The sequence below is a fragment of the Cnephaeus nilssonii genome, assembly GCF_951640355.1.
Source record: "Cnephaeus nilssonii genome assembly, chromosome: 13".
NCBI classification, from domain to species: Eukaryota; Metazoa; Chordata; class Mammalia; order Chiroptera; family Vespertilionidae; genus Cnephaeus; species Cnephaeus nilssonii.
The window spans coordinates 51,758,472-51,784,413 of NC_137084.1; the positions used below are offsets into that span (position 1 = coordinate 51,758,472).

At 43.8% G+C, this 25,942-nt stretch overlaps 1 protein-coding gene across 21 annotated transcripts in view; it reads right to left on the reverse strand.

Moving 5' to 3' along the window:
• Positions 1–10,636: 10,636 nt before the first annotated feature.
• DLG2 (discs large MAGUK scaffold protein 2) overlaps positions 10,637–25,942 on the reverse strand; it is a gene marked incomplete at its 5' end in the record, with an annotated part of 1,931,014 nt that continues 1,915,708 nt past the window's right edge. For 18 of the 21 annotated variants that reach the window (XM_079787296.1, XM_079787299.1, XM_079787298.1 and 15 more), the window contains 4 exons: positions 10,637–15,545; positions 17,748–17,839; positions 23,037–23,146; positions 25,298–25,470. In XM_079787296.1, coding sequence (XP_079643422.1) covers positions 15,439–15,545; positions 17,748–17,839; positions 23,037–23,146; positions 25,298–25,470 — 482 coding nt within the window. In that variant the 3' untranslated portion in view covers positions 10,637–15,438. The remainder of the gene's footprint in view (positions 15,546–17,747; positions 17,840–23,036; positions 23,147–25,297; positions 25,471–25,942) is intronic. The other 3 variants (XM_079787304.1, XM_079787302.1, XM_079787301.1) reach the window with 3 other exon arrangements.

Genomic DNA, 25,942 nt, shown 5'->3' on the forward strand with positions numbered 1-25,942 from the left:
GCTTTTAAGATTCTCTCTTTGGCATAATTATGATGTGTCTTGGTGTGGGCCTCTTTGGGTTCCTTTTGTTTAGGGCTCTCTGTGCTTGCTGGACTTGTAAGTCTATTTCTTTCACAAGGTAGGGGCAGATAGTGTCTCCTTACACCAAGCATGTCAAATTCAAAGGCTAACACAGGCCAAATAAATAAGGTTTAAGTTTATGTGGGCTGCAAAAAACCAAAAGCTTCAATTTTCATAGAAATGTATGTTTATTTCGATAGAGACATGCTGAATACAAAGGGCTGAAATAAACGAGTAATTGTTAAAATAATAGAACACTTTAATAAAAATTAATATTTTTTCTTGAACATTAACTTACCAGATACTGAATAACTGCACAAATTAATAAGTGTAATGTAAACAAACCAATTTTTCTTGTTCTCCAAAAGCGAAATATTTCCTGTGGCACACACCAAACAAGTCAGTCCAAGACTAATGACATGGCAATCGGCTGCTAAAATATTCACTGCTAATATTAATGGAGAGAAATGGTGCACCTTGTGCGTAAGGTGCGTAAGAGAAATGAATACAACACAATTATAGTAATCAGTCATTAGCGAACATCGTAGTTCATTTTTAATAATTATGTATAGTAAGATATTGTAAAAATGAAGTTATGACATTTTAATTAAAACATTTCTTACATACTGTTATATTGGCTGGGCTGCAAAAATATTTGTTGTGGGCCATATGCGGCCCACAGGCCATGAGTTTGACATGCTTGCCTTACACTATTCATATTTTTGGATTCTTTTTTGTTGTTGTTCTTCTGATTCAGTGATTTTTGCTTCCTCATATTCCAAATCGTTGATTTGATTCTCAGAAGCCTCTGCTCTACTGTTGAATCCCTATAAATTATTCTTTATTTCAGTTAGTGTATGCTTTATTTCTGACTGGTCCTTTCTTTTTTTTTACATTCTCACTAAGATTCTTGAAACTCTCACTAAGTCTCTTGAAGCTCTCATGAAGATCCTTGAGTAACCTTATAACTATGGTTTTGAACTCTGTACCCAATAGTTTGTTTGGTTCCATTTCTTTCATTTGTGACATGTCTCTTTGTCTCCACATTTTGGCTGCTTCCCTGTGTTTGTTTCTATGTATTAGATAGAGCTGCTATGTCTCCTGGAGTTGGTAGAGTGGCCTTATGGAGTAGGTGTCCTGTAGGGCCCAGTGGCTCAGCCTCCCCAGTCACCTGAGCTAGGCACGCTATGTGCACCCCTGTGTGGGATGTGTGCACAGTCTTGTAGTTGAGCCTTCATTGCTGTTGGCATCTCTGGGAGGAATTGACCTCTAGGCCAATTACGATGACAGTGAGAGAGCTGTTGTAGCCACAGCTGATCCTCTATGGAGCAGGACTTGCTTCAGTGGGGCTTTGGTGCTCACCAAATCTGCCTCTTTTTTTTTTTTTTTTAATAGATTTTTATTGACTTCAGAGAGGAAGGGAGAGGGAGAGATAGAAACATCAATGATGAGAGGGAATCATTGATTGGCTGCCTCCTGCACGCCCCCTACTGGGGATCGAGCCTGCAACCCAGGCATGTGCCCTTGACCGGAATTGAACCTGGGACCCATCAGTCCACAGGCCGACGCTCTGTCCACTGAGCCAAACCAGCTAGGGCCAAATCTGCCTCTTAAGTGTGTCGCTTGTGGATGTGTAGAATTGTAATCTGCTATGGTCTGAAGCTGTCCACTGGGTGCACTGACTCCAGGGCCTCCACGGTGGGGCAAAGACAGCCACTGCCTGGAGTCATCTGGCAGGAGTTATTTGTACTGGGCTTGGAGGTGCCAGGCAAGGCCCAGCTGTGAAGCAAGGCAGGCTGGTGCTAGCACTGGGTGTTAGGCCTTTAATTGATAGGGTTTGGGGCATGCTGACCCAGCTGCAGCTTGAGAGATTTTGGAAAAGTCCGAAGCCATTCATATGGAAAAGCTGGTGCAAACAGATTGGGAGGGGCTACAAATTGGATGGGCGGGGTCTTAGGGAATCACCAGGTGGAGCAAACAGTGTGGACCACGCTGGTATGGCTGCCGGTCAGCTCTGGGACAAGGAAAGTTTCAGCACAGGAACAATGACCCCTGGGAGCACCCCTGTCTGGGAGAAAGCTGCCCCGGAGTTCCTGCTCTGATGCCAGACAACCCAGTTCCTGCCCAAATGTGTCTGGGTTCCCCAGAGCCACCCAGCGCTGGAGCTCAAGAGGAAGCAAGTCCAAGTAAGTTCATGCGCCCGCTGCTGAGTCTCCAGCAGCCTCTGTGTCCCTCAGCCACAATCTCTGCTGGTTTTTACAGCTCAGAGTTATGGGGTCTTCTCTTTCCAGCTCTGGGACCCTGGGCTGGGGGTCTGGTGTGGGGCTGGGATTACTTGTTCCTCACAGGCTGCCTCCGCAGAGAGGATCTCATTCCCAATTAAAAAAGCAGCACCTGTGGCTGTTGGACCAGTCAATTCTGCGCCTCCACCCCACCTTCCAGTCTGTGTGCTTTCTTCTTTACTAATTGTAGGACTTCCATACAGCCAGCTTTCCGGCGGTTCTACATGATGGATGTTCTGTAGTTTAGTTTTAATTTTGATGTGGTTTGGGGAGGCGGGGAGTGCAGGTGTTTACCTACGCTGCCTTCTTGGTTTCTGCCCCTAATGTTTTCTTTGTAGGACATCTTAAAATAAGCGACTGCTAGCCTTTCTTTGCATGAAATGTTGGTTAAAATACTGCATATTTTAATGTGTTGATTGATCCCAAGTTTAAAACATGACGTATATTCCTGTGAAGAATTTCAGATAGTGAAAAACCAATCCACCAATTGTTCAGGAAAAGACTTGAAGCCAGATTTGGTGGCAATAGTCCATTAGGATGAGTCTATTGTAAGAAGAAATGGGTTTGGAAAGACGGAGGGGAGAACTTTTCTTCATCTGGGGGTTATTCATACCAGAAGTCTCCGATGAAGGAGCATGGTGACATGCAGAATTTCTGCAGAGAGATCACTAAGATGCAGGAGTAGCCCGTGGAAATCAAACACTCCAATTAAGATCCAGCCTTTTAACTTGTTGGTTTCATGTTTTTTTCTGAATAGAAATCAGCTGTTCTCTCTGAGGGACTGTTGAGTCTGTTACCTAGGAATCCTTAATTATAATTTGCTATTTAATGCCACAGGGGGTTAAGATCTTTAATGTTCTGCCACCCCCATGAAAATAAAGTATTTTTATTCCCTCCTTCTTTTAGATGGAAGTCAGGTCCAGTGTATTTTGCTAAAATAAAATCTCATTGTTTGGAGGTTAGCTTTCTGCCTAGCAGTTTCACACAGGTGATCCTTTGGCACTCTGGAAGAGCAGACGTCACCTGAGTCAGTGGTCCAGCTAAGACCGGAAACCAGAACCTGGACAACAGGCTTTAGACAGGAGGGCGGGAGAGGGCTGTGCCTCTCTCAGGGTTGGCTGTTTTGGCTGTGAGTAATTTAGACGAGTGGTCGGCAAACCGCGGCTCGTGAGCCACATGCGGCTCTTTGGCCCCTTGAGTGTGGCTCTTCCACAAAATACCACGTGTGGGCGCGCACGTACAGTGTGATTGAAACTTTGTGGCCCGTGCGCAGAAGTCGGTTTTCAGCCTGGGCGAGTCTATTTTGAAGATGTGGCGTTAGAAGAAGTGGGGGTGTCGGTCGGTCGGGCGACAGAAGACGCGGTGCATGTGGCTCCCGAGCCGCGGTTTGCCAACCACTGGTTTAGACAAATGATGTTCTGAAGGACTGGTACTAGTTGTGAAGCATGTTTGCAAATCATTTGTCCTTTAAGTTGTTTTTTCCTCATATGCAAGAATACCTCCAATTTATTAATGCTGTTTGTGGGAATTATTTGGCAGGAGAGAAATGATTTTGGGATAGAAAAAGGGCTAAGCAACATACACTGTATAAGCCACGGGCCATCGGGTCATGCTAATTTGACTTAGAATCTTGTCAGAGCCGGCAGCAAGAGCACCGCACAGCTCTGCTGCTCTGACTGGCTCTGAGGATCTCTGTGTGGCTGTGAGTCCATGTATTCTTCTAAATTCTCCCATTCGACTACGCCAGGGCTGGTTCCTGCTTGAACCCTGCCCACTGTACTAACTGTTGGGAACTTAGTCCAAGTTCCTCCTTTGTCCTCTGCTCACTAGTAACAGGTGTTGGGTCCGATCCCCTCTGCCTGGGGCTGGACTTCCTTGGATGCCAGGTCTTGGAGAAGCCATGAGAGGTTGTGGGTGTATAAGAATGAATCTTTATTGCAGAAGCCAGTGGCCATATAGCCATCAGACAAGAACAGTCCTCACAGCAAAGTCCACACAGCAGGCAGCCGGACACTGGCTGGTGAACATATATCTTTCCCACAAAGCAGCAACAGTCTCTGTACCCACAGCTATTATCTGAGCAGCCGCACGCTGTCTCCTAGACCCATGGTCGGCAAACTGCGGCTCGCGAGCCACATGCGGCTCTTTGGCCCCTTGATGTGGCTCTTCCACAAAATACCACGGCCTGGGCGAGTCTATTTTGAACAAATGGCATTAGAAGAAGTTTAAGTTTTAAAAATTTGGCTCTCAAAAGAAATTCCAATCGTTGTACTGTTGATATTTGGCTCTGTTGACTAAAGAGTTTGCCGACCACTGTCCTAGATTCACCGCCTTACATCATAGCAGTACCTGAGCTCTCCGGCTCAGCAGCTTCTCCTGTCTCTCCTGCCCAGCTGCTCTCTCTAGCAGACTTTTTTTTCACACTCCATCCTAGCTGCTCTCTCTCCATACTCCAGCCTGGTCAGTAGCCTACTTTCACATTATTTAGACAAAGAAGGCTTCATGCCAACCGTGACATCAATCATATTTGCTACAGAAGGGGCACAGTGTACTGTGTGTCCTTGCACCCGCTCATGGTATCTTGGCCTGATTGGGATTCCCAGGCTCAGAGTCCTTGGACATCCCATTTAGCCACATGCCCAGAGCGGCCTTTGGCCATTCTGGTGTATTGATAACAAGGCCTCTGTGGTCCCATTGGCCTTGACTATCCGGGGACCTGACATGGTTTCCACAAATCTTAAAAAAATAAAAGACTGTGGCAAATTAAATTCAAGATTTTGATTTCCCTTGAGAAGAATGTGGGCCAGGGCTCAGGAAACTGAAAAGAACAGGCGTACGTTGACTTTTGGGAAGGGCCATCGGCTCTGTGGTTGCTTTGCTCCAGTCTGGAACCTTGCCTGATATTGGTCCTCTTCAGTAGGTGTGAGGTGGATATTTCACATTTTACTAGCTGTCTCAGTTGGGTGAAGAGGGTCTGTGCATTGGCTTGTGTGACTCTAAAACTCGGACCTGTGAGGAAAAGTGAGGAGGCAGCATAGAGCAGAGCTTAATATTCTGCAGTTCTCAGCAGGAGAGGTAGCCCCTCAGAGCCGACTGAGTGCATGTCCGGAAATGCCCAGCAGTTTAGCTGGCCACTAAGCTCATCCCTTAAATCAGATTATCTGTTCTTTCCCTTTTGTTATCCCCAATCTTTAGCAAAGTTTGACCAAGTATTCTAGCTTTGTTTCAACTGTGCTAAGTGGAATTAGGGACAAAGTGTGGACTTGTCATGGGCTGAAACATTTTTTTAAAAAAGTTTATCTTGCCGAAACTGGTTTGGCTCAGTGGATAGAGTGTTAGCCTGCGGACTGAAAGGTCCCAGGTTCGATTCCGGTCAAGAGCATGTACCTTGGTTGCGGGCACATCCCCAGTAGGAGGTGTGCAGGAGGCAGCTGATCGATGTTTCTCTCTCATCGATGTTTCTAACTCTCTATCCCTCTCCCTTCCTCTCTGTAAAAAATCAATAAAATATATATTTTTTAAAAAGTTTATCTTTTGTTGAAAGTACTACAGATGTCCCTTTTTCTTTGTCCATTGACCCCCTTCCACCTTACTCATGTCCCCTCCCTAAGCCTCCACCCCACTATTGTCTGTCCATGGGTTATGTGTATCCTACCTAATAACAGACAAATATGCAAATTGACCGTACCTTCGCTATGCCCGCGATTGGCCAGGAGGCGCAGGGGGGCGGGACTCGGGGTGGCTGGGGTGGCCGATTGGGCCGGCGGGACACTGAGCTCGCGTCACCAGTGGCGGCTCGAGCTCAGCGTCTGCACCATGGCTGTGCTGCGGCACAGAAGGGGCCTCTGGGGCAGCGAGCTCACGTCCCACCGTGGACCATCAAAAGCGGGGGAGCTGGGTGCCTGTCCGCTCAGGCACCAGGCCTATCAGAAGCCTCCGGCGGGGCGGCACCAGCGGACAGATACCCAGCTCCCCTGCGATCGAAAGCAAAAGCGTGGGAGCTGGGTGCCTGTCCGCTCAGGCACCAGGCCTTTCAGAAGCCTTCTCTGCGCCGGAGGCTTCTGAAAGGCCTGGTGCACCAGCGGACAGGCACCCAGCTCCCGCATGATCGAAAGCGAAAGCGTGTAGGGGACCCTACACGTGCATGATTCAATCATGCAATGGGCCTCTAGTATGCATATAAGATCTTTGGTTAATCTCTCCCTATCCCCCAACTCTTTCCCTCTGGGAATCATCATTCTGTGCTGTGTTTCCATGCCTCTGCTTCTGTTTTATTCACCAGTTTATTTTGGTCATTAGATTTCTTATTTATTTTTTTAGATTCAATTGTTGATAGATATGTATTTATTGCCATTCTATTGTTTATATATATTTCTTTTTTGTTCTTGTTCTTCTTCCTCTTCTTAAAGAATACCCTTCAACATTTCATATAATACTGGTTGGGTGGTGATGAACTCTAGCGTTTTCTTATCTGTGAAGCTCTTTATCTGACCTTCAAGTCTAAATGAGAGCTTTGCTGGGTAGAGTAATCTTGGTTGTAGGTCCTTGCTATTCATCACTTTTGAATATTTCTTGCCACTCCCTTCTGGCCTGCAAAGTTTCTGTTGAGAAATCAGCTGACAGTCATATGGGTGCTCCCTTGTAGGCAACTACCTGCTTTTCTCTTGCTGCTTTTAAGATTCTCTCTTTGTCTTTAACCCCTGACATTTTAATTATGATGTGTCTTGGGGTGGGCCTCTTTGGGTTCCTCTTGCTTGGGATTCTCCATGCTTCCTGGACTTGTAAGTCTATTTCTTTATCAGGTAGGGGAAGATAGTGTCTCCTTACACTATCTTTATATTTTTGGATTCTTTTTTCTTTTTACTCTTCTGATTGGGTGTTTTTGCTTCCTCATATTCCAAATTGTTGATTTGATTCTCAGAATCCTCACTTTAGAATCCCTGTAAATTATTCTTTATTTCAGTTAGTGTATGCTTCATTTCTGACCTGCCCTTTTTCATGTCTTTGACATTCTCACTAAGATCCTTGAAAGTTTCACTAAGTTCCTTGAAGCTCTCCTGAAGATCCTTGAGTAACCTATAACCATGGTTTTGAACTCTGTATCCAGTAGTTTGCTTGGTTCCATTTCTTTCATTTGTGATATGTCTCTTTGTCTCTGCATTTTGGCTGCTTCCCTGTGTTTGTTTCTAAGTATTAGGTAGAGCTGCTATGTCTCCTGGAATTGGTAGAGTGGCCTTGTATAGTAGGTATCCTGTAGGGCCCAGTGGCTCAGCCTCTCCAGTCACCTGAACTGGACACTCCAGGTGTGCCCCTGTGTGGGATGTGTGCACAGTCTTGTAGTTGAGCCTTGATTGCTGTTGGCATCACTGGGAGGAATTGAACTCCAGGCCAATTGGCTGTGAGGACTAGCTGCAACTACAGTGGGAGAGCTACTGTGCAGGAAACACCCCTAGGGAGCAGGACTTGCTTCAGTGGGGCTTTGGTGCTCACTGAGTCTGCCTCTTGAGTCTGTTGCTTATGGATGTGCGATGGTCTGAAACTGTCTGCAGGGTACATTGGCTCTAGGACCTCTAGGGAGGTGCAAAGTCAGCCACTGCCTGGGGCCACCCTGAAGGGGCTGTTTGTATTGGGCTTGGAGGTGCCAGGTGAGGCCTAGCTGAGAAGCAAGGAGGCTGGTGGTAGTGCCAGTTCTTGGGCCTTGTATTGATAGGTTTGGGGCACGCTGAAGCCAGCTGCAGCTTGAGAGATTTCAGCAAAGTCTGAAGACTGAGCAGGGACAGACCATTCATATGGAAAAGCTGATGCTAACAGGTTGGGTGGGGCTGCAAATTGGATGGGTTGGAGTCTCAGGGAATCACCAGGGTGGAGTGAACAGTGTGGGCCATGCTGATGGAAACTCCATTATGACTGCCAGTCAGCCCTGGGGAGGGGACGTCCTGGCACAGGAAAAATGTCCCCTACAATCACCCCTGTTTGGGAGCAAGCTGCCTGGGAGTTCCTGCCCCCATGCCAGACAATCCATTTCCTCCCCGTATGTGTCTGGGTCCCCAAGAGCCACCTGGCACTGGAACTCAGAGGTATGGAGTCTGAGTAGGTTCATGTGCCTTACTTTAAAAGGAACACCCGAGTCTCCAGCAGCCTCCGTGTCCCTAGTAGCCCCCTTGTCCCTCAGCCAGGTTTCTGGTTTGGTCCCCAGTTGGGGCTTGTGTGGGAGGCAACTGATCAATTGTCTCTCTCTCTCCCTTCCTCTCTTAAAAATAAGTCAAAAGCTCCCCCCCGCCCCCCGCCCCTGCAATGCAGCCATTATTGGAGTGAATCTGGTTGGTGTATAGTGTTATCATCAACTAGAGGCCCGGTGCATGAAATTCATGCACAGCGGGGGGGGGGGGGGGTGTTCCTCAGCCCGACCTGTACCCTCTCCAATCCGAGAGCCCTCAGGGCATGTCCTGCTGACGGCTTAGGCCTGCTCCCTGTGGTTCTCTGCTCTCTGAGGTGCTTGCCTGCTGCACACCATAGCGATGGGCAAGCAAGCCCTGCTGGGTGCTGCCTGCAGCTGGGCTTGTCTGCTCCTGGGTCGCCGCGGCAACAGCCAAGCAGGCCCTACTTGGTGCTGTCAAGCTGCACCGCTGGACTCACCCCCAGGCCCACCCTGAGGTTGCCTGTCCAGCCCTGCCTGGCTCCCCGGGCCCCACAGCAGCTGCGGCCGCTGGAGTCTGGCCCTGCCTCCCTCTTTGGCCCTTGAAGCAGCCTCGGTGGCTGCTGACCAGGCCCTCCCCCAGTGCAGGTGCATGGAGGCAGGTCCTGCGAACGCTGATCGGGGCGGGTCTGGGTGCTGCCGCTGCCGCTGCCGCCGTCCCTGGACCCACGAATGCTGATGGGCCCTGGGCCACCCTGACGACTGCCCCGGACCCACAAATGCTGATGGGGGCGGGTCCGGGTGCCGCCGCTGCCACCGCTGCCACTGCTGCCCCCCACCCCGGACCCGTGAACACTGATGGGCTCCCAGGCCGCCCTGACCCGTGAACGCTGATGGGGCAGGTCCGGGCACCACCGCCACCGCTGCCGCTCCGACCCGAGAACGCTGATGGGTCTCCCCTCAGTGGCGAGGCGACCCATCAGGCTGTTGAGAGGCGCAGGGGGCGGGAGTCCCGCCCCCTGCGCCTCTCAATGGCTGGATAGGCCACCCCGAGTCCCGCCCCCCAGCCTCCCACTGCCCAATCGTGGGTGTAGCAGAGTGATGGTTATTTGCATATTACTCTATTATTAGATAGGATATTAACCCTGGTGAGACTGTGTAAATGTTAAAAATTGAGTAACTGTCGCAATGTGAGGCCTGCATTAGGCTTGCAGCCTCAGTCAACACAGTCCCACACTGCCCTTGATGGCTCTGCTCAGTCAGCAAGCACCAGGGACTGCCACAGGACCTCTGGTGGAGACTGCTGTGGGCTCACAGTGATGGCCAAGACAGTCTGATCAATAGTCCTGGTTTCCTGAATGGCTGATCCAATTATATGAGGGCTCACCATGAAGCAAATCATACTTCAAAGCGATCGCTTTGCTGGTGAAATTTTACCCCTTCCGTGGAGGAATTCGTCTTGGCCCTCCAACTGTCAGACCTGTGGTGTGTAAATGTCAATATGACAATGCATTTATTAACTTGGAAAGAAGAATTTAGAATATTACCTGGCAAATTCAGGTTCCCAAACCTGACCATTTTGGTATGTTCAGATCAGAGCTGGACTATTTTGTGGCCCCAATGTCCTGTTCATATAGTGACATCTCTCCAATTTGTGCCTTTCTTGGCATCTTAAGTATCTGATAAAACAAAAATATTCTTCTCTATTTTTAGTATCTTTTGAAACCTCACAATTTTGAAACTGGGGAATTATTTCATATAGGCCTTTAAAAAATCTTTTAATACATTGTTTGCTCTCAGCAAAATCCTGGTTGAAAGCAGGTAGGATGGTAATAAAATATTTAAAAATATGCAAAGCACCACTTCTAGCTCCTCTCAGGAGGGCCAGCATCTCAGAGCAAGCCCACTCTAACTACACTCCAGCTCTGAAATCAGAACAAATTGGGTAAAAATAGAAATGAACGATTCTATTCTTTATGAAATCTGAAAAATTATGTGTTGGGAGGAAAGGATTTGCTATAACGTATATTTTAATATTTATGCCTGATGATAAAACCACAACACGTTTATAACCATTCTATCAAGCATTTTTACAACAGGGCCACTGCTCACAGCGGAACACGCAATAAATATGCACAGACACACTGGGTATGAAATATACATCTTGATTTTATAATCGTGTGTGCTTTATTTTTTACACAAATGGAATGGAAGTGTCGAATATTTACACTTAACAGGAGTGTAAGCTGTGCAGTGTCTCCGTAAACTCCAGCCGGGCAAGGAGTCTTTCCCCTCCCTCCCATCCTGCACTACAGTAGCTCAATGGAGGAACATCCTGTCCGAGAAAAGCACAAAACTGTCCTCTTGAAAGGCTCTAATGGGTACAGCCTGGTGCACTCACTTAGGAAACACAAATTCAGAAAGGAGAGAAGAAAAGTTTGCCATCCCATTGGGAGTCAACCTTGCCGGTTGGTTGTCTGTCCTCATGAGTTGCTAGGGAGATTCTGAATTCTCTCTTGGAGATGAGCTTTGTCTAAATCGTCCACCCGTCTTAGCTTGTCCTCAGCTGCTACAAGAAACTGCACAGCTGTACAAGACATGATTTCCGAAGCACAGTTTTCAGCGAGGAAGGATATTTACAGACTGGAGCAAGTGTGTGGGTTTCCATCCACATTCATTCAGACCCAGTGTAGTATGTGTATACATGACATACATACCCCATATACCATACGTACACAGAAGTAAAATGTCTAGCCACAGAATTCTCTAGAGAGTTCTCTGGCTAATCAGTTGTCACAGGAGGTACTCCACATGCTTTAAGGGAAATGTCCCCTTATTTCCCCCTAGGAGAGACAAATTATTATAATAAACTTAGGAACTAGCCTGAGTCCTTGACTTAAATATTTTTGTAGGAATTTAGGCAGGACCAAGATAGGAACAAAGAGATGTTATTTCACCAGCAAGTCCATTCAATCTCAAAAGCAGAGGGGGTGGGTGGTGGTGGTGGTGGTGTTTCACATAAAAATGGGGCGGGGGGAAGCTTATGAATGGGGAAAAAAATCTTTCTCCAAATCAAGGTGATGGCATGGCTTCAATGAGAAGGAAGAGTTTTGCTGTCAGAATAATTGTTGGGGCCGGAGTCTGCCTTTATTGAAAGGAAGTGTCCCTAGAGCCACAGGCTGGTCCTGGGAGTGGGCTTGCTTTGGACCAGCCTTCCGGCAGAGGGGCACCCAGGTGCCGCAGAGCCCAGAGCACATGCAGCGTCACTGCCAGGGCAGCGGTGCAGGCTGGCTCAGCTGGGCAGGACCTCATGCTGAGTGTTGCCTTCTGGGCTGCGTAGGTGAAACGGTGACTCCAAGTATTTGTGTCACTTAGTCCAGCTTATGGACTTGCTGTCTGAATCAGCCACGAGCCCTTATAGGACAGAAACATTAAGAAGTGGGGTATTGGAGAGGAGATGACCAGAAGTGAGAGGAAAAGAGAAAGAATGGGAAAGGAGCCCAGCCAGTGTGGCTCAGTAGTTGAGCATTGACCTATGAACCAGGAGGCCACAGTTTGATTCCTGGTCAGGGCACATGCCTGAGTTGTGGGCTTGTTCCCCAGTACAGGAGGCAGCCAATCAATAATTCTCTCTCATCAGGGATGTTTCTATCTCTCTCTCCCTCTCCCTTCCTCTCTGAAATTAAAAAAAAAAAAAAAGAGTGGGAAAGGAGGGGAAGAAGAATAAGAAGGGGAAAGAGACAGAATACAGGAGAGATAGACAAAGAGATGGGTAATAAAGGGGAGGAGTAAAGAAGGGCTATAGGAAAGTCAACAACTTAGAGAAGACAGGAAGGAAGGCTAAAAGAAGAGGTACACAAAGAGATCTATGGGGTGAGATGGAAGGAGAAGGGCGAGAGCAGAGGAAGAATGAGAAAGAACCAGAGGTGAGAGCCAGGGGAGCGGAGAGCTCCTCCCTGGCTTCGAGTCCTGAAGGGCTGGCAGTGGGATCTGAGACAGCTCACAGGCACCTGAGTGCAGCTTCGTAAAGATGGGCTCACTAAACACATGGAGCCGACCCGAGAACTTGGGGCTGGGAGAAAGGGCCTGCAAAGAGGTGGCCAACAAATCCCACGGGAGAAGAGCAAGAAACAGATGCCCCTGCAATTAGCTGACAAGTGGGGTTTTGAATTTGGTAAAGCTGAGACCCCCGTGGTGCTACACATTGTACCAGAGCATGAAAAATAGCACCAGTGACACGATCTGGCACTTTTCCGAAAGGGCCCAGCATGGGAAGGTGACATTGCGCCCCCAGCAAGCCTTCAGATTGGAGAGAGCTCCGGACAAAGTTTGCAGTGTTAGCACCAGTCTGGCCCCAGGCTCCAAGTGCATCGGCACCAGATGTGATCTGGGTAACTCTCCTGCCGTTTCCACACCAGTTGTCAGGTTTGCTGCAAAATACACCCATTCACTGGAGCCATAGAGACCTCAACGTTGGGAGGCGCAAGACAACACAACAAATGGAGGTGTAAATTCTATAGGAAAAGACCCTCTCACCAATTTGCTTGGTGATTCTTCAAGCAAATATATATATGTATATATATATTTATATAAATCTACATAAAAAATCAGTGCAAATGCCAATTCTAGTCTGAAAGCATCTACACTAGGAAAATAAATAATTATATTACTACAAAACCAAGGGTTGGTGGTTCAGTTTGATTGTACTCAGCCACAACAATACTTAATATTAAATGAAAAGCACATTGCACAACCCGCGGAAACATCTACTCGTTAATGACAGTCTAAGTAAATGGTTGCATGCTCAGTTGAGAAACCAAAGGAGTAATCATGGTGGCCTAAAGATAGAGCTGGGACCAGGAATGGCATTCTGGTGGCAGGAAAGGTCTGGGAGCAATATTGATGAAAGGAGACCTCGACCTGAAACTGGCTAATGGCAAATGTGGTCACATCTGTAACATTTTGAGCAATCTAAGGGAATTTCTAGAAATTTAACTTTCATTAGAGGGTAAGTACATTGCCAGCCCTTTCATTAGCAAAGGCAGCCTCAAGACTACAGGTAGATGCATGATTTTGCTTTTCTGTTTGTTTTGGTGACTGCAGCCAGGCAGAGAGTGGTAGTTAGTGTAAGATGAACACCATCTGTTTTTTGGAAAGAGACCCTCATTCTGAGCTCCGATGTTCTTCCTGTGAAAAGCCTCACCACAGCTGATGGCTCTGTCTCTTGCTTTCCCACCCCAGCCTGCATGCTGGTTTGCTGCACAGTGTGGCAGAATTCCTGCCAGGTCTGGATGTACCCCAGTAATAAGGCGATGGGGCTGAGTCTGGGCCTGCATAGAACCCAGAGTTGAGTGGTTATTGAGATCACAGAAAAGTCTCTCTCTAAACACCTTGGGCACAAGCAAAGCTAATGTCACCACCAGCTCTAATGTAGAATATAGGCTTTGGGAGGTTCCTTTCTTAAAAAAAAAAATCATCATTATTATAATTGCTAAAAAATAAACTTGGTCCAGGTGCAGCCCTCAAGAAAGGCAGTTTAATTGGTCGACCTCTAAGTCATTAGTTGTCTTTCCTTATTGTTCTATCTCTTTGCCCTGTACACAGAAACAAGTCTGCACTCCTCAACTCCAACCAGATAATTCTCTTCTCTCTCTCTTCCTCAAAGAAATAGTGCATCTTGGGACAGATCTATGACTAGCATCTCTGGCTGTTTTAAAACCTGTTTCTTGTGAAACAGACAAAAGTGTCCTAATTACTCATGATTGGTCAAAATACTACATGACCCTTTAAGAATTGTATGTAAGTAACTAGGAACAAAGTTATTCAACTATTTGCATGGCAGGCCCAGGTTGTTTATCAAGAGAAAAGCAAAAACTTCCCTTTAGCTTGTTGGTATGAGTTGGTCTCTGAAAGCCATCAGCTTAAAAATGCATTAACCAAATGTCTTCCAAAAATACCCATGAGGGCAACTCATTAAAGGATGTGCTCCATGAGAGTCTATCACTAATGGGATAAGGAGGTCATGGGAGGTAAGTAAGGGAGAAGTCTGTGTCAGACTTGGAAAGAACTCAGATGCTCTTAGTGGATCACTGGCAACAGAAAGGAGAGTGCAACTTTCAGATCTTGAATTTGATAATCTGCAGGTAGTGCATACAGTTAGTCTTTCCATTAATTAGTCTTTACAAAATATTTCACAAAACTTTTTTAACCTATAGAAATTTGTTTCTATACATTTAATATATTTTTATTGTATAAATTATTCTCATCTTTAGTGCCTTCTTTCACTTTATAAATGGCAAAATAGACAATAAACAGTCATGAAGCTAACCCAGGTGGAACCCCCTCTTCCCAGTAGGGTCAGTCCTCCATACACTCGTGAGTTTTATGAAATGCTCGTCTTTGCAGGTGCCAGTCAGAGAAACTACACGCACATCCTTCCCTGATATTATGCCGTCTCCAAAGGGACTCCTTTCTTTCTTTTTTTCCCTTCGTTCTTTCCTTTGCTCGTTAAGAAAGCAAAGGATGTGCATATAAAAAGTCAAAGTGGACCAATTACAGATGTGGGTAATGGGAAGATTGGTGAAGTTCAAGTGCTGGCAACTTTTCTTTAAAGCAAAAAAAAAATACAGAGAGCTCAGCAGCTAAGTCGGCTCTGGACATCTGCTGGGTGAGGAGGCTGCCCAGCGTGGGCACCAAGCCCGTCAGAGGTTCATCCCTACGCCTGGCCCCTTGAGCAAACCAAAGCCTTCCTGCGTACCGCAGTGTCTTTTCCGTCCCACCCTTTGGCCCCTCTGTTTCCTTCATGGCTTCACACAGTTTGTGTTGTACATTCATCAGAATTCACATTGACTGCAAAACATAAATGCAACAAAAACATAAAAGCCTCCAAGTAGTAATATTATATATATATTTTGTTCTTCTAAATGCTCTTCTGTCGTTGTCAGAGATGCAGTAGCTAATTTATAACTTTTCCTTTGAGGGGATCCAGATGAAAGGCCCAGACTGCTCTTCAATGACAAGCTTGCACTGGTTATATATATCTTCTAAGCTATCTCCTTGGACAATAGCTAGAACGAAAGCAAATGCACCCAGTGTTAGGAATCTATCATCCATCACACAGCGGAAGCTCAAGTCAGTGATAGACAAACTCATCAGGAAACTTAGCGTGACTTTTCACTAGTAAGAAAAAGCGGAACATTCACTTAAGCAAGGTCACATCAATGATGAAAAAAGTGCTTTTCAAGGCATGTTCTGGATCAGCAATAAATGCAACACAATCCTTCTCCTTTCTACATGTATGTCTGTTGTTCTGGACAATGAATCATCCATTTAGTTGCATTTTATGAGTATCTATCTACTCTGGGCCAGGTTCTGAGGTAGGTATTGATCATTTTTTCAGATTGAGAGCTCCTCATTTATTAAGGAAAGCTGGCCTTATATGTCTGTATTGTACTTACTTAGACACAGAGGAAATAATAAAGTTCTTGGGAGAAACTTTAGTTAACCTCCTCAACCCCCAAAACCTTTAAAAGGAAATTCCATTCATTCTCTAAGTCAGTGGTCGGCAAGCTCATTAGTCAACAGAGCCAAATATCAACAGTACAACGATTGAAATTTCTTTTGAGAGACAAATTTTTTAAACTTAAACTTCTTCTAACAACACTTCTTCAAAATAGACTCGCCCAGGCCGTGGTATTTTGTGGAAGAGCCACACTCAAGGGGCCAAAGAGCCGCATGTGGCTCGCGAGCCACAGTTTGCTGACCGCGGCTCTAAGTAATTTGGTAACATGAACTTTTACCCTACATACTCAAATTGAGAATATCTTATGCTAAGTACTTATAAGAAACATAAATAGGAGGAAACATAAACAAACTGATCAACTGTGTATTACTAAAATACCTAGTCACTTAGATTAGATTTAAGTACATTTTATTATTTCCTGGCGGGGGGGGGGGGCGCGGGGGGAGAACTATCTTGTAGCTACATCTCTAAAACACATTAGTACTATCCTCATTACAGTAGGGCTTACATTGCTACTGAAACATGGTTTAGGTTTTCAAAAACACTCTTCAGAATATGTTGATTATTGTATTGTATGCCCGAATATAAGCCACTGTCAAATAGACATTGTTTTTTTTTTAATTTTTTTAATTTTTATTTTTTATTTTTTTTTATTTTTTTTCAAATAGACATTGTTTTGACTTGATGATTCTACCTGGATGCTCTTTTAGAATGAAATATAATCCTATCTTTGTTATTATTAGAAATTTTACTTAAGATTACCCCATTCAACATGTTTGCAAACTGCTAAGCCACTGGTGTTTTCTGTGTAAGATAAACAAGAAAATATCTAACTTTACATAAGGTTGAGTTCTTGTTTTCAAACTATCAGTTGTAAGGCAAATGCCACAAATGTTGCTCACTCCTTGGATTTGATCAATGTTTCATGAATATATATGAGAAAACCCAGGATACCCAAGATTAAAAAAAATCGTCCTTTATTCCCCAAACTTTATTTCCAAGGACATATTTAAAAAGAAAAAAATAGTTTTGTTTGACAGGGAATTAACTGAAACACAAGGAAGTATTTTAAGACTCTTGTTCACATGTGCTAATGGGGAGGCCAACCTCCAGGTCACTGAAGCGGAGGCTGGAGGCCCTGAGATTGCTGCTCTAGAGTGACTGCTTTGGACAGCCCTCAGAGTTTCTTTTTTTCAAGTTTTCTAATACCAGGGAGATAGTTTAATGAAGTATCAATGCCTAAACTGTCCTTAATAGCAGGAAGTAGCTCAGTAGCATCTGGCGTCCCTGGTTTTGGATAGGGCCATCGGGAACCTGGGAGCTGGCTGCAGCTTAATTCAGAGCAGGGGAAATCCAGAGTCCGAAGCAAATGGGCGAAGCAGAGGGAAATTGGGGATTCTCAGCAGAAAGGTTTTAGGGCCCAGATGTACCAGGCCCTCAATATGCCAAATGTCAGGCAATTTATCTCCTTTATCACAGTTCCAGGGGAAATGAGCTTACCTGTATTAGACTTATCGAGGTGATCACTTTGTAAGTTATATAAATGTCTGGTCACTATGTTGTACACTTGAAACTAATGTAATATGTACAGGGTGGGGCAAAAGTAGGTTTACAACTTTTGGTATGGAAAATTTGTACAATAATTAATAAAAAAGAATAAACTGTTTCATATCCTCACAACTGTAAACCTGCTTTTGCCCCATCCTCTATGTCAACTGTAATTGAAAATTTTTTAGAAAGAACTTACCTGTAAAATACTCTCCAAATTCTTGTTCTAGCTTAATTGCACGATCGTAGGTTTTCTTGGCCTGTTCCTCTGTGAGACGCTTGTTCATCTCCCTGGGAAAATGAGGGTTTAGTATTAGAACGCACAGGGACTATTCAAAACCCTGAAAAATTAAAATTGGCAAAAATGAGTCCCGCAGGAGACTTAGTGTAATCTTAGCAGCCGTTTCCTAGTCTTCATTTGGGACTCCTCTTTGCTGGAATAATTTTTAGCAACAAAGACTCCTTCCCAGGAGCTCCCTCTCTCCACAGGCAATCTCTTGGCCCCACAGTGGGTTGAAGCAGAACCTGTCTCCTTATGATTTCCAGGTACTGGTCTCTGTTCCGCCCTCGGCAGTCCCACAGGGTAGAGCTAACCTTCCTTCCTCGACGACAGGCACCAGGGTCTTGAAATCAAGCCCTCCAGTGTGCCTTGAGGTTTCCACTCCTTCAGAATAAACTGTCCTACATCCTTCATCTATTCTCTCCTTGGATATGATTTCTGAATTCTAACCTTCCTTGGACTTTGTTCTAGTCGATCTAGATCTCTTTTACTAGTAAATGCGGGCTGTAGAATTGAACAAGATCTTCCCAGGGTGGTCAGAGGGAGGAGAGAGCTGGCCAGAAGGGAAGGTATATCACAGCATTTTGGACCTCATTACATATGAGAGAACATGACTTAGCTGTTCTCAGGTACTGACCCCTCAGAAAGCTTTGATTTCTCGACTCCCCCATCCTTCCCAAGAGCTGCTGCTCATAACCATGTGGAGTGGAGAAACACAGAAAGTGCTTCCAAAGAATTATAGGAGAGGTGAAGGCCCCTTAAGCATGTGTGTCTTTTTTTCCCCTCACCTGAGGACATGTTTAGAGAGAGGAAGAGGTGGGGGAGGGGGAAGAGGGAAGCGGGGCAGGGGGGAGAGAGGAGAGAGAGAGAGAGAGAGAGAGAGAGAGAGAGAGAGAGAGAAGAGGAGAGGAGAGGAGAGGAGAGAGAGAGAGAGAGAGAGAGAGAGAGAGAGAGAGAAAGAGAAAGAAATGCGGTTGCCTTCCGTACATGCTCTGACCTGGGGATGGAAGCCACAACCTAGGTATGTGCCTTGATCGGGAATCAAACCGGCAACCTTTTGGTGCACAGGATGACACTCAACCAACTGAGCCACTCTGGCTGGGTAGGTGTGTGTATCTTTCAGGCTGAAAGGCATTCTGCAGCTCTTGCTGCTCAACTTTTACAAATGGGAGGCATGTCTGTAGCAACCAGCACCCTGAACTTCCTCTGTTTTTATAATCAGATGGAATCTCAAGGAGCTGCTGAAGAAGGCTTGAATTAAAGTGAACACAGAGGGAATGTAACAATCCATAGAGCTGGTTCCAAAATATTTTCAAATAGACTGCAAGCAAGTACTATTAAATAGTGAGCCAGGATAGAGGTGCTTGTTAAGGAACAATCTTTAATGCTCAATTTGCTTATTTTTGTTCTGATAGAATGGGCTGTAAAGGAATTATGCCTGGGATTCTCTGTCCCTTTCTTTCTGTTAGCCTGTCAACAATTGATGTATCATTAACTGTATATAAGTACTGCTTAATCATTGTAAGTTTATTTAAATCCAACCTAGTCTCAAGGGCAAATTGAGGTGAGAGAAAAATGGAAAATAACCTAATCTACTGATCCCTAACCAGTGGCAGCTTTGTCTTCCCATGTCCTCTAGTATTAATTTTTTTTTTTTGCCTACCAAATTACACTTTTTAAATACACATTATTTTATTTTTCCATGTTTTTTAAAATAAAAAAAACATTTATTAATCAAAGCCTGCCAGTCATTGCCTCTGATCATCATAAGAATACCAGTGTGACTGCACTGGGCTGATAGAAGTCTGGCCAAGAGCAGTGACATTTTAGTTGGTCCATTGGGATGTGTGGACCAGATGGGTGTAGAATTTCTAAAGCATTGCTGCCTTTGCTTGCCACTTAGGAAGCCAGAGATCTGAGTCTGGAACACATGGTCTTAGTCAATTCCTTTTTTTTTTTTTCAGAGCAAATAACCGAGGCCTGAAGTAGTAGAGAGACTTGCCTAAGGTTGTACATTTAATAAAGAGTAAATCTGATGCAAGAGCTCAAGGTTGTTGTTTTTTTAAACCATTTTTAAGTTAAACAGACCTTCTATTATACCAAGACTTTTTCAAAAGACTTATTTGAGAAAAAAGAAAAAACAAAAAAACTGAAGTCAGAATCATTAAATGATTCTGGACATGATGCTGAGGGCTGCAATAAAAGAAATGGGAATTTCCTGAATTCCTGCTGTTGAAATAAACTCATCTCGTTCTGAGGGATGGTATCTACGATCCTCCTCCCAAATAGCACAAGCCCTAGAAGCTGTGAGAGGCTGTCACTCTCGGGTGCAGAACATGCTGGGCTAAATGAAGGGATACATTACACAGCAAGACAGTGTTTTGCTCCAGATGTCAAGGAAGCATGTAACCCGGGATCGTCTTTGACTTCCCTGGCCCATGCTGGTCTGTCTTCTTGGAATTCCCTTTGTACTTTTTGTAGCAATGACTAAATTTAGGTTTTAAATTCCCTAATATATGAATTTGTTTGTGTTTTTGCCTAACCTAGGAGTTCTTCAAGGGCAGACCATGGCTTGTTTATCAGCATATGGCAAGGAGCCTGACTGAACACATTGAAAGAATAAGTGAATGAATGAATGGACAGTTAGACAAGGAACTACAATGATGTCACAGTTAAAGATGGAGTGAACACAGGCCATCATAGGAGCAAAAAGGTAAGAGCACACTGGGGTGGCAAGGTGAAAGGTTCTCATTGCCATGGGGTGGGGCAGGGACAGAAGTCACAGGGGGCACACTATAAAAAGAACATCTCTTTCAAATATACTCCCTTGATTTCATGCTTCTCTGGAGAGTCAGCTATGTGTGTGCTAATAAGCTCTGTGATTTGATGTGGAAGATGCGCTTGAGAAAATGTGTGTGCGATGATGTATCAATGCCTGAATGTGACAGCTGCCATGCTCTTGTTCCGGCTGACTTAGCCTGCACTCCTCTTGGGGTGTGAGCAACTCAGAACAGCCTTGCTCCTGACGTAAAACCCTTGGAAAACTGAACTGGAAAGTACACATTCCGCATTTATGAATGATGGCACATTGGTTGGAATGTCTCCACTACTGCGCTGGAGACCTATGGATGTGGATGCAGCCACTCTGACAGATTCCTGGTCCTCGTTGAGGAATCCAGCCTTCAGTATGTTTAATTTTCCTTGGTGATAAGTGGCTGTGATAATGCCCTAAGGCAAAACGAAATAAGTCATCTCATAGATGGGACTGTCTCCCAATCTCAACGTGGAACCAAATGTGCAACTGCTGCTTCTCCCTCAGGCCTCACTTCCTGGGAGCCATTTATTCCACTGCCTGTTGATGATGTGAAACTTATTTTTCTATTTAATGGAACAGGCTTTTAAGATGCTGTTCCTAGGATGTGAGGCCCATTTTTCTATTCTTCTTCTTAATGTTAGCATTGCTCATAAAATTTATGAGGCTCTTTAAAGATTATAAATTACTTTTACATAATGAAATTTGTGGTTGCTTAATTCACTTTGTGCAATATGCCACACAGTATCCTACATGACGGGAAATTTAATACATGCTATTGGGGATAATATAATAAAGAACCATTATTTTATTGTTAACACAGATTTTTTCCATGTGTCTACTATGGGCAAAGCTCTTTATGTTAAAATTTAACATGTAAATTCACAGGGCTGAATTGCCGGTGATCTCCTTATTTTATTTTTGGACTATGATAAAAACTTTGCCATCTTTTATTTATGAGAATATAGTCTGCTTTTAAGATATCACTCTGGCAATTTCCTCAGAGACCCACTATATATTTAACTGAATTCTCTTGGGCTGCAATTCCAGCTACTGCAACTTGCTTCATTTCTTCATCCTCAGAGAAGACGGCGGAGCAGGTAGCCAATAGCCTCTGCAAGAAACTGAGTTAACCTCTGGGAGTAAGTAATTTCTTTGATCTTTCCATGAACACTGTTTTCCAGAACTTTGTGGCTCATTTCTGCAGCCTGTCAAATACCCTGAGGTCTTGTGGCCCAAATGGAGGCATATTTGAGCAAAACTCTTGTGACAGACACACTAGCGTGAACTCTTGCGATCTCTTGGAAAAGGCACTGTACTGTTCATATGTTTTATGATGATCAAATAGCTTTATTCCATTTATAATAAGGTAACTTGACATATTTCATAGCAATAATAGCGAGTGCTCCCCATATGCCAAAGACTGTATGAAGAACTTTACATTCATGATCTTGTTTACCTTTCTTCTAGCTCTATGAGGTATATGTTCTTAATGTGTCAAGTTTAGAGGTGAGGAACTCAAGGTCATGGAATTGACCAGTGGCAAAGCAAAGAACCAATCCTGGCCTGATCAATTTTCAAGTCCCTGCTCTTTGCCTCTTTGTTCTGCTGCCTTTATGGTGACTGCAGCCTCATTTTTGTATGGAAGTTATCTATAAAGTAATGCCAACAATTTCCATCAAACTGTCAAAGGAAATATGTTACTTTGTAGTCAAGTCAGATCAGGAATATCTGCCCAATTTGTTTAGTGACTTTTGAAGGAAGATATTTTACAAGTCTTCTGAAAATTAAAAGAACAATATAATATATTTTCCCCTTGTTTATAAATGTGCACTAACATGGAGCTGTTGGGTTAAATAATAGATATTTTACTGCCAAGCCATGAAGAAACTCCCTATAAAGGATAGTGGTCTATATTCATGAGGTTCTAATTAAGGAACGTAAGAATTCTGTGATACAACGAAGTGAAATGCCAATGAAAAGATTCTAAAATATTGTCCACTCCTTTAATAAAAACCCACACATTTAAAAAGATTTACCAATGGAACTGCTCTCAGAAGTAAGAAACAATTAGAAGATGATGCTATCTATCATTTGGAAAACCAAACCAAACAACCAAATTAAATCAACCTACCTTCAAAACAACAAAACAATCACACACATACACATACGAAACAACTTGTGAAATGAAAATAAAAGTCATGAAGCATTACTGAAGACATTTTAAGGAATTACTGACATGTCTGTAGTGACTCAAAAAACTTTAATACAGCTTTAAAAAAAAGGGAATGCTTAAGAAAATCAATAATGGCATTTCCCCTTTGTAAGCATTTGTGACAGAACTGTGTCATATGGAACAGGGGGCCAGATGAAGGCCTCCAGTGGCCTCCACTTACATCAGAGGTTCCAGAGACTTGGGCTTAATGAAGATGGCAATGGGATAGAGCTGGGCAACTTGTAACCGCTTGATAGCATTTCCTGATACGTCAAGTATACAGTGTTTGCCCTGGTAGAAAGAGAAGAAAAATATGGAGTTAATCCAGAAAAAGTGATCATAATCCAACATCCACTAAAAATAATGTAAGTGTGTTAGGGGAAGATAAGGGATAATGGATTTCTCAGGGTTGAGAAGGATCACTGCAAAGCATAAGTAAAAGTTGTTACATAGGTGACTGCTGAGTGCTTGCCATGACTCATATTTATCACTTCCTTACTAAGTGTCTGCCCTAGGGATAGACATTCCACATGTGTTGTCTCAGTTAATTGTTTTCTTTTTAATTGAATTTATTGGGGTGACATTGGTTCGCAAACCATACAGGTTTTGAGCGTACAACTCAATAAAACATCATCTGCACACTGCATGGTGCACCCATCTCCCCAATAAATATCTGATGCTTTGCACAGAGAAGATATGTAGACATGTGTAATGTGACTGGGTCTATTCTCATAAAGCTCGAAACCATCTCTGAAGACAACTGTCAAGAAGAAATTCCCACATCTATGAGGTAGGTGTTATCAACTGCATTTTACAGAAGAGAAGACTAAGGCTTAGAAATATGAACGAACTTGCCCAAAGTCTCAGTGTTAGGAGGATGGAAACAAATCTTGAGCACTTACACAGCTGTTGGTTGGAATAAATGGACGCCTCATTGTCTCACCCTGCCTGATGGTAAATTTGGAGGAATGATAATCATGTGAATTTAGAATAATTCCTTAAGTATTTGTTGAGTGCTTATATGTGTCCTGACCTTGATATGCCCAGCCTAGCAGAGGACACTCACAACAAGAGTTACCTTAAATCTTGTATCTTAAATGCTGAGAGAGAGGCTTGTACAGGGTATGTAAATTTCTTGTTTGTTAATGAATAGAAACCCTATTACATTATAGCACAGCTCATTTAACTTGGCTTCACTGCAATGAGTGCTCAGAGCAAGGAGCTGCTTTATAAAGTATTTCCAGAAAAGTAGATATATTTGCCACACATCAGATTCTACCTCCTGGAGAGAAATGGCCTCATTACTCTGATGCTGGCAGAACTTTACACAAGAAGAGAAAAAGCACATTATGCAGATAGAAACAGTCCGAAATAGGGGATAACAACTCATCTGTAATATTTAAGTGAAAATGAGCTGAGTCCATGAATACTTGAGCTCTTATAATAGGAGAAATGCACTGAGATGGTTCAAGCCTTTACCACGGAAGCAATAGATTCCGAGTTTGCTATCTGTGAAGTGTAGCAGCTACATAAAGTTTCTAAACGATTTATTCACTGGCCAGAACATTTCAAGTTAACAAGGGTTGTATCTTTATGTTCCAAGAGGAGAATAGATGCAATTCTCCAGGAAACTGATTACAAACAGTATGATATAGAAACTAACTTTTGAGAGAGAGGGAAATAGATGCAGCTGCTCAGTGTATTCTTAGGTAGACATTTAAATTTCTTACTTCATTTTTGTACCAGTACATCAACAGGGAGAAAACAGTATTCAACCCAACAAATATCAGTTATATAACAAATATAATTGGCTCTTAACTCTTTTTTCCCCTCCTATGAAATGAATTCTCTGTTCACAGATCTGGATCTCTTTGTAGGCAGATCTTAAAGCCACACTCACATGCTTTCCTATCCTATTCTTTTTGGAATGTTCTCCTCTTTCCAGTCACTTAAAATTATTAGCAGGAAGGCAATCGCAGCACCTACAGCAACGTTAAGTTGGAATTTTTGCCAGTAGTAGGCTAGGCAGTCAGCCCATCTCTCTCTTGATCATGGGGCTCTTAAGTTTTCAGGTAGATAAGACATAACTCCTGCTAATAAACAGACTTGAGGATGCTGATCTAAACCACCAAGAGTAATGAAGCTTCCTTAATAAGTTCGATGTTGTTTACTGGGACCAAAGTCAAGGACAAAGGGAATCTTCAAGCTGTTCAATGCCTTTATGTTTATACTCCATCCTTTCCCCCTCAAGTCCATCAGCTTATTTTACTGAAATTAGAGCAAAGATTAATGACCATGCTCTAAAGTGATTCTTTGCTTAGAGGTCTAAATGGAATATTTCATCAAACTTTACAACTGCAATCAGGAAAGTAATGACCAAAATATGCAGTTTGCCACCTGGGACCCTTCGGCAGGGGAGGTGTATGATGTTGGTGAACATACCCTTTCTGCTACAAATCTCACAGACTGCACACTGGTTCCGTACAAGTTGTCGTTGTACTGGCCGGCTTCTATAAACTTGTGCTCTTGGATATCCTTCTCCATTTGTTCTCTGGAAATGACAAAGTGATAGTCTCTGCCATCCACCTCGTAGTCACGCTTTGGCCTTGTAGTATCTTTATAAAACAAAAAATTAATGACATGAAGATCATACATTGACACCCATAAACTTCTTTACACTTATTTACCCCAATACACACTCAACATAGATAGATAAAAATATGTAATATGAAGTACCATGACATAGTCATAGGTACCAGTCTTAAGCCTCCTACTGAAAACAACTATAAAACTAGACAGAATACGTGGAACAGCTATTTTCAGGCATCAGACAACAGGCAGTGCAGGGCTATGATTCTCGATAAGAGAAACATATAAGGGGAACTACATTCACTCCACTTTCATTTCTTAATGGAGAGTCTAGAAATCATATAGTGGCCCCAGAAAGATCATATTTTGGAAAGTTACTAGTAGACCCATCTTCACCATCATTACTGGAAGAAGCTGATCTTTTAGTAAATTATTACCTGTCAGAACAAAAACTTAATATTTTATAAAGAAAAATTATAAAGTCCAGACTCTCAGTGA